At 34.5% G+C, this 9,449-nt stretch overlaps 1 protein-coding gene across 3 annotated transcripts; it reads left to right on the forward strand.

Annotated features, from left to right (window-relative positions):
• Window positions 1-1,009: 1,009 nt before the first annotated feature.
• LOC117178252 (putative carbonic anhydrase 3) lies at window positions 1,010-8,053 on the forward strand. 3 transcript variants are annotated; one of them, XM_033369598.1, is made up of 4 exons: window positions 1,010-1,222; window positions 3,565-3,806; window positions 7,090-7,269; window positions 7,651-8,053. In XM_033369598.1, the coding sequence occupies exons 2-4, from the start codon at window positions 3,737-3,739 to the stop codon at window positions 7,764-7,766; spliced, it is 366 nt and encodes a 121-aa protein (XP_033225489.1). In that variant the 5' UTR covers window positions 1,010-1,222; window positions 3,565-3,736; the 3' UTR covers window positions 7,767-8,053. The 3 variants fall into 3 exon arrangements, with proteins under 3 accessions (XP_033225489.1, XP_033225487.1, XP_033225488.1); XM_033369596.1 differs by having other exon boundaries at window positions 1,017-1,222; window positions 7,624-8,033; XM_033369597.1 differs by having other exon boundaries at window positions 1,017-1,222; window positions 3,613-3,806; window positions 7,624-8,033.
• Window positions 8,054-9,449: the final 1,396 nt, after the last annotated feature.

Raw genomic sequence — 9,449 nt, forward strand, 5'->3', positions numbered from 1 at the left:
GACATTAAAATCAAGTTTTACGATTTTAACCGATTTATAAAAATTTTAAATACTTTACTGGGGGTTTTTGAGGTCGCTGATCATTTCGAGCAAAACCCCATAAAAAGTAGCTGGACCCTACTTTTTTATTGCAAATTCGGATTCAGCGTCGAAAAATACATAAGAATATATAGGTCTGGTCAATTGCACAGACACTTTTGTTTTTTTTGTGGGCCTGTGTAATCAAGAAAATGTTTCGACCACTTTTGTTGTGATAGGACGGCTTTTTTTTACAAATATACAAAAACCTCCGTAGATTAAACAGTTTTTATTGTTTAACATAATTCCATTGAAATTTTTTACTTAGCTTTTAAGCAAAAGAAGCCTATTATGTTTAAAGTTTAGAAATTGCAAAAATAAGTTTGAAAATTGTTTTTTGAAAGAATTGCTCACACGATTTTTTAAACTGCATATAAAAAATATCGAAACAACATCCAAAGAGAAAAATTTTCAAAAAGTCTAATAATGTCATTTATTAATAACTTTTGGCATAAAGGAATTTTTAACCCTTTGTAGATTTAACAGTTATAATTTTACAAAAAAAATGTACAACTTTTTTGACTCTATATTTATTTTTTATCAATACATAAGCAAAAAATTGTGTTATGGAATTTTTTGTTGACAATGAAAATTTCTAATTTTCGAAAGAACGCTGTTACGAGTTTTTTACGCAAAACATGTGTATGCTAGATAGAAATAATGTTTTGCAAAAAAACCTCTTTTAATGTCTGTTTCATGATAAAGTTGGTTGAGGTTCACTTTTCCACGTTAGCAGCTATTACCTGTCTTTACTTCCTTATTGAGATAAGACAATTATAAAAAAATACGCAGTATGCAACTAACAAAATTATGTTTTTAAAAAGAATGTTTTATGAATTTATATACAGTAATTAAGGAAAGTAATTTAACCAAACTAAAAAACTAAAAATTTTAACGATCCATTCGCTTCAGCTGAGAAAGGACTGGATAGGCACGTTAGCTTACTTATTACATTTGAATTGTATTTTTTAAAGTTGACTGATACTAGTGTGCAATTGAAATACACATTTCGAATATATGTATAAAAGTATTAGTTATATATAAACCAAGTGCAAAATAATCCTATTATGCTATTCTAATTCAAGCACAGAGGGCATACAAACTACATTGCCTTGCGCGTTTACGTGTTTTTATTTTCAAGACGGTAAATGAAAGATTTATCTACTAGTGAGATATTTCATTCGTCTATTTTATCCATTTTAAAGTTTTAAAAACTCAGGAAAAAAGCAATTTTCGTATTAAATACAAATTTTATAAGTGTAATATTGAAATAATTTAAATGAGAATTTAATGAATAAACATTGCAAGTAATAACAAAAATTGAGAAAATTCGATTTTTCGTTAATATTATAAGGTATTTAACAAAAATGCAACGGTTTGATTTCTACTTATTGCACAAAAATATAATTAATTAATTCTAAAAATAAGATGTCATCTTGCATCAATTATCAAAAATGTCTCTGCACATCATTTCAAGCGGATATAAGCGATAACTGAACAGTTTTATCATTATAAAAAAGTTCCGTAGTGTCTTAAGTGAGCTTAAAATGCAAAAGTTAAATAATTATTTTGGATAACTGGAGAACGGAGTTCCGTCAAATTCAAAACGATTAAAAAAATACTTCACGCGTAAGTATGTTTTGTTTGCCATATGCGATGGTTGAGGGTTATAGCAGTGGTTGTGTTTTTGAAATACAGGTTAGTAAATCGTTTTAAGCAGAGAATTAATATTTTATTTTTAGTTTATAACAGGTATGAAGAGTTGTTATCTTTCTGGGACAAATTTAGAGACTGTCAGTTATAAATTTTAATTAGACTTCCGTTTACATATCGATACGTGATAGACGTTAAGGAAGTGCCAGGGTAAGGTTGAAAGATTTAGAAGACAGTAAAAAGCAAGGCGAAAGCAGGAAAATAGTTGATAAAATGGTGAAAAAAGGTGATTTGGTCTTGTGGAGGTGAAGTGAAATAAGTAAGAGAGAAATTGAGTAAGAAAGGAGTTTTTGTTACTCATATAGCTTAAATTGATAAAAAAAAGTCTTATGATTCAGGAAAGGATTGATGAGTTATGAGTTTTTTTCTGTTTATGTTACAAGAATTAAGACCAGGAGGAGTTTACTTGAAGGGTCCAAGGTCTAAACTTGTTACCTGACATTTTAGAAATATTACACGGCGAAGGACAATCGTTGTTAATTTTGCAATTTTCAAAATTTTTTTCAACTGTAAAAATATTTTGTTGATTTACTACTGAAAAATAATATACGCTGGTTTTATAACATTTAAATGAAAATTGAACGTTATATCACAAGTGAAAGCTATTCATAGGTTATCTACCAGGGATCCAACTGTCTAAGCCTGTTATCTGCAATGTTCTACCTTTCACTTTTTGTTGTTTTTCGCAGTCTCGCATTTTTCTGCGTTGTTTATCAAGCTGAGCGCAAGTTTTATATGTTAAAATATTTGGAATTGCATGCCGAACGTAGATGCGCTCGCAAACATTTTAAATAGTTCGTAGCAAAAATTTTTCTGAGTGTTAATAACCGAGATGAGTCGTTCACCTTCGTCTTTACAGCGATATTTAGACAACAACATCGTAGATGACGTGGAAGTAGATACAAATATGAATAAACGTGAAGAGAATTCTTGAATTTTGTAAAAAGTGGTCTCGAAAATATTCAAAATGTGCCCATTTTTCAAATGTTGATCCGAAATGGCTGGCTAACGAATTTGATCTTAAGCTTAGGACACTTAACAAGTGTACGAAAGGTCAATCTAATAGATTAATTTTTTCAAAAGTTATCATGTTCACAGGATACACAGATACAGACAGAAAGACATACAAACAGAGAGAGACATTCGTAAAACCCTGTTTTTCTGATTCAGTGGCTCTCAAAACGTGGACATTTGACAAAAACAGGGGGGGGGGGTCAAATTTTATACAAATCGAATACCTTCTCTGGTGAAAATGTAAACATGTTCAAAATGATATCATAATCAATATCATTTTGATATGCAAGAAAAATGATACCAAAAACAAGTGCATTTTGATCAGCCGGAATGAATGATTGACTTTTAAAATCATAATGATCTGGTTTGGGATCTGGTCGTTATGACATCGGCACAAAAAATTGGCGGCTATTTGGTTTGATCTGATTAATGAACTGAAAAATAAGATCAAATTAAACCGATTAGACAGATCATTATGATCATGAGAGTAAAATGCTCGCTGGAGCAAAATGGTGGGCAACAAAATTGATCCTTTTTTTGGACCTTATTAGTACGAATTTAACACAACAATTTTAGATGTCTTCTACCACTTGCCACTAATTAATAACTCGGTCAATTATTTGACACAGAATTTGTAAATGTTTGTGCATTTGATCGCATTTGAAACTAAAATAGTGCAATTTACCTGTAAAAGCCCGCGTAGCGATCGTGTACTTATTCTAGTGCTTTTATATTTTTTCTCATTTATGTTTATTCAAGATAACAAGTAGAACATAGTTTCAACTAAAAGCAGAACGTAATTTCCAGAAAAGAATAATATATTCTTTAAGCACCGCATATATAAAAAGACAATTAAGATATTACTTGAAAAGCAAAAGAAAGAAAAACGTTTAGTCTATTTTACATAACGTTTTGAAATACTTCCAATGGAATGATGAAAGGAAACGCAGGACGAGTTTTAAGTGTGGTGGTTTTTATCACTCAGCTTACTGGAATTTTATGTGAGTCAAACTGTATTTTTGGGTCCATATTATGTCACATGCGGCAAGTCTCTCTGCGGCGAGTCTCACCTGCGGCATGTCACATCTGAGGCATGTCACATCTGAGGTATGTCTCTTCTGAGGCATGTCACATCTGCGGCTTGTCACATCGGCGGAATGTCTCATCTGCGGTAAGTCACAACTGCAGGATGTCACATCTGTGGCATCTCACAACTGCAGGATGTCACATCTGTGGCATCTCACCTCTGCTGCATGTCACATCTACGGCATGCCTCATCTGCGGCATGTCACAACTGCGGCATCTCTACTCAGCGGCTTCTCTTCCGCACGGCATTCCTCACTGTGAAATTGACATTTTTGCGGAATCTCTCGCCAGTAAAAATTCTCCCAGTGGCATCTCTCACTTCCAAAAAATGTTTAATGTCCAATTGAAAATGGCTAAACTGATGCAAGTATCCCTGGAATAATTGTCTTCCCGGTGGCATCTCTACCTCGGAAAATATTTTCGGCTTCATATTAAAATGTTAAAACTGCGGCAAGCCTCCCGGAACTAATTGTCACATCTGCGGCATCTCCCACCAGCGAAAAGTCTCCCCAGTGGCATCTCTCACCCGTGGAAGAATGTTCAAATCCACATCAAAGCGGCAAAAGTGTGGCAAGTCTCTCACGACTGATTGTCACACCTACGGCATCTCTCGACCGCGGCAAGACTCCCCAGCGGCATCTCCCATTCGGGAAAAATTTCCAATCCGCATCAAACTGGAAAAAGTAAGGCAAGTCTCCCATGATTAATTGTCACATTCGCGGTATCTCTCATCAGCGGCAAGTCTCCCCAGCGGCATCTCTCCCCCAAGAAATATTTTTAAGCACTTCCAAAGATGACGTAACTGCGCCAAGCCTCCCCAGCGGCACCTCTCTCCCAAAAAAACTTGTTAAGTACTTCCAAAGGTGCAACAACTGCGGCAAGTCTCCCCAGCGGCATCTCTCCCCCACGAAAATTTTGTAAGAACTTCTAAAAATGGCAAAAGTGCAACAAGTATCCTCAGCGGAATCTCTCCCCCAACAAATTTTCTAAGTAGTTTTAAAGATGGCAAAAATGTGGCAAGTCTCCCCAGTGGCATCTCTCACCAATGAATATTTTTTAAGAACTTCAAAAAATGGCAAAAGTGCGGCAAGGCTCCCAAGCGGCATCTCTCCCCCATAAATATTTTTTAAGAACTTGTAAAAATGGCAAAAATGCGGCAAATCACCCAAGCGGCATCTCTCTGCCAACAAATTTTTTGGTAGTTTTAAAGATGGCAAAAATGCGGCAAGTCTCCCCAGTGGCATCTCTCCCCAAACAAATTTTTTTGTAGTTTTAAAGATGGCAAAAATGCGGCTAGTATCCCCAGGGGCATCTCTCCCCCAAGAAAATTTTTTTAAGACTTTTAAAAATGGCAAAAGTGCGGAAAGTCTCCCAAACGGCATCTCTCCCCTAACAAATTTTTTTGTAGTTTTAAAAATGGTAAAAATGCGGCAAGTCTCCCCAGCGGAATCTCTCTCCCAAGAAAATTTTGTAAGGACTTCTGAAAATAGCAAAAGTGCGGCAAGTCTCCCCAGTGGCATCTCTCCCCAAACAAATTTTTTTGTAGTTTTAAAGATGGCAAAAATGCGGCTAGTATCCCCAGGGGCATCTCTCCCCCAAGAAAATTTTTTTAAGACTTTTAAAAATGGCAAAATTGCGGCAAGTCTCTCCAGCGGCATCTCTCCCCCAAACAAATTTTCTAAGTTGGGAGACTTACCGCACTTTTGCCATTTTTAGAAGTTTTTAAAAAATATTCATAGGGGAGAGATGCCACTGGGGAGACTTGCCGCATTTTTGCCATCTTTAAAAACACTTAAAAAATTTGTTGTGGGAGTAATGCCACTTGGGAGACTTGCCGCACTTTTGCTATTTTTAGAAGTTCTTAAAAAATATTCATGGGGGTGCGACGCTGCTGGGGAGACTTGCCGCACTTTTGCCAATTTTAAAAGTCCTTAAAAAACTTTCTTGGGAGAAAGAAGCTGCTGGAGAGACTTGCCGCATTTTTGCAATCCTTAAAACTACTTAGAAAATTTATAGGGGAGAGATGCCGCTGGGGAGACTTGCCGCATTTTTGCAATCTTTAAAATTACCAAAAAATTTGTTAGGGGAGAGATGCCGCTGGAGAGACTTACCGCATTTTTGCCATCTTTAAAACTACTTAGAAAAATTGCTGGGGGAGAGATGCCGCTGGGGAGACTTGCTGCACTTTTGCCATTTTTAGAAGTTTTTAAAAAATATTCATTGGGGAGAGATTCCACTGGGGAGACTTGCCACATTTTTGCCATTTTTAAAACTACTTAAAAAATTTGTTGGGAGAGAGATTCCGCTGGGGAGGCTTGTCGCAGTTACGTCATCTTTGAAAGTGCTTAAAAATATTTCTCGGGGGAGAGATGCCGCTGGGGAGACTTGCCGCTGATGAGAGATACCGCGAATGTAACAATTAATCCTGGGAGACTTGCCTCACTTTTGCCAGTTTGATGTGGATTAGAAAATTTCTCCCGAATGGGAGATGCCGCTGGGGAGTCTTGCCGCGGGCGAGAGATGCCGCAGGTGTGAGAATCAGTCGTGAGAGACTTGCCACACTTTTGCCACTTTGATGTGGATTTGAACATTCTTCCACGGGTGACAGATGCCACTGGGGAGACTTTTGGCTGGTGAGAGATGCCGCAGATGTGACAATTAGTTCCGGGAGGCTTGCCGCAGTTTTAATATTTTAATATGATCCCGAAAATATTTTCCGAGGTAGAGACGCCACCGGGAAGACAATTAATCCAGGGAGACTTACCTCAGTTTAGCCATTTTTAATTGGACATTAAACATTTTTTGGAAGTTAGAGATGCCACTGGGAGAATTCCTACTGGTGAGAGATGCCACAAAAATGTCAATTTCACAGGGAGAAATGCCGTGCGGGAGAGAAACCGCTGGGTAGATATGCCACAGTCGTGACATGCCGCAGATGAGGCATGCCGTAGATATGACATGCCGCAGAGGTGACATGCCACAGATGTGACATGCCGCAGTTGTGACTTATCGCAGATGAGGCATTCCTCAAATGTGACAAGCCGAAGATGTGACATGCCACAGATGTGACATGCCTCAGATGTGACATGCCGCAGGTGAGACTCGCCGCATAGAGACTTGCCGCATGTGACATGATATGGACCCAATTTAATTCATAAAGTTTAATTTTTCTTTTAAATAAAATTTCTTTATTTGAAGCATTCGATTACCGCCATGTGAAGGAATGGAGTGCAACTTATAAAGAATGTGGAGGAAGAAGACAATCTCCTATAAATATCGTAACGCGTAAAATAAAAAAAGAGCTCAAAGAGAATTTGAAAATGTCTGGTGGCGAAATAAAACCAACAAGAATCGAAGTGAAGAATGAGGGCCATACTGGTATACATTTCTAGAGCAATTTTAATTCCTTAATTTAAACATTTTCCGTGGAAACCATACAAAATTACATTTAGATCAAAGAAAAAATTGTACTTCGTGATAAAATCTCCCATAGTTTTTGCTAAATATTCTTCTAAATGTGATCAGAAACTTAAAGAAATTTTCTATTGATAAATGCTTCTAAATTCATACGACCTACTCTATAAATTGATCTAATCTTGCGTAGTTCACCCAAGAGTTTCTTTTGCTCGATCTTGGGTCAATTTTTTAGAAATTTTATTTTGTATGCAAAAAAGCAACTGTTTTTTTTTTTGTCGAATTAAAATTACATGGGATATTTTTCTTCCACGCCAGTGAATTTTTCGCCTATCTATCCATCAGAAAGACCAAGTATTCGTGGTGGACCTCTGAATGGTGTGTATGTCTTCGACAGCTTCCACTTTCACTGGAGTAACGCGAGTGTAAAAGGGAGTGAGCACACTATTAATGGAAAATAGTAAGATCTACAATTATTTCGATCCATTAACATTTTGACTTTGAACAGATAATTTCGTGAAGAATTAAAATTTTGACTTTAATTTCGCTCTACAACAGGAATTTCAGTAAATAGCTATAATTTTGTCTGGGAACACGTAATTTGCAAGATGCATCAATCAATTTTGGAATATAATATTAATTTTAATTTAGAAGCAATACATTTAAAACTAATCCCTTTTCCAAGCCAAAATTTATCACGATTTCAAATTTTTTGAAAAGGGATACAATATTACACAATTAGAATAGAATGTTTGATAAACAAACAGAATCCTGGTTTAGCACAGTAAATTTGCAAATGAATGTAATTGCGACTTGGTAAAGGGAATTTTCTAAAATAATTATAATACTGAACTTGGACTGGGAATTAATTAATTAATTATGATATATAATTGTTATATGGCTTTTTGTAGAAATCATAATTTTGTAATAAAATAAGTAATTTTCGAGCTAAAACAGAAAATTTGGGGAAATAATTTCCTTAAAGAACTATAATTTCAAGTTCAAAGCAGAGAATTTTCTTAAGAATTATAAGTTTCTTTTGGAATGGGCCATTCTTAACACGGAACAAGACCTTTTTGAAAATAATTTAAATTTTAATTTATACAAAGGAAATTATTAAAACCAAAACTTTCTCCAAGTCCTATTTTTGTTGTCCTATTTTGTAAAAACTTCCTTTTCCTTGATAAAAATATTTGCTTTCTGGAAATTTAACTGCGCCATTTTTGGTTCAAAATTGACTTATTTAAGATGAAAATTAATTTATTTTGTTGAAAATTTGTCTGTTTGATAGTAAGTTAATCTTCTCACTTGAAAATTCTTTTTTTTTATTTTAACAGTATTTTATTTAAAATTATAATTTTTTGAATTAAATATGAACCACCACATTTTTTTATGTCTTATGTTTTTGCTTAAAAAGAAACTTTTTTAGGTAAGAAATAATTTCGTTTAAACCGAAAATTAAGCTGTTCGACTTTTAATTCAAAATGTTGTTTTTTTAGATGAAAATTTAACTACAATGAGAAAAAAGTACTCTTGAATCAAAAGTGCCGGTGCTTTTTAATTCCGCATTATTAATACAATATTTTATGTCAATAGTCCAATAAATTTTGCCTTGACGGAAATAATTTGAGTTTTTTCATAAAAATACAGTACTATAGATTAAAATATTGACGATTATATGAAGCTCAAGTATATAAAGTTAAGAAAAATAAATGCACATTTATTTCAAGAAAATGTTGAATTTAAAATGTTAGATATAGTTTTAAATTAACAAAGTATCTTTTTAACTTCTAGAGAAAATAATTTCCGCGAAACAAAGATTCTTTCGATTTGATAGTATCTACTGTAGTTACAATGAATAGCGCTTTCGAATACGGTCAAAAACATACACTATCAGATCTACAGCATCTATAGTATGATAAAAACGAAGAAAAATAAATTTTAAGTCATCTGTATATTCTATTATCAGATAAAGATATGTATTTCTTTCTAAGGTAAAATATTTCAACATCAAGAAAATCTTGTTGTATGAAACATAAATTCAAATGTTTTTAAAAAATGTGTACCTTTCTGTGCGGCACAGTAAAATTGAACCCATCTATAAAATATTTGTTATGATTCATGAGCGTATACAAATGGGTTAA

This window comes from Belonocnema kinseyi, chromosome 8, assembly GCF_010883055.1.
Source record: "Belonocnema kinseyi isolate 2016_QV_RU_SX_M_011 chromosome 8, B_treatae_v1, whole genome shotgun sequence".
Taxonomy (NCBI): Eukaryota; Metazoa; Arthropoda; class Insecta; order Hymenoptera; family Cynipidae; genus Belonocnema; species Belonocnema kinseyi.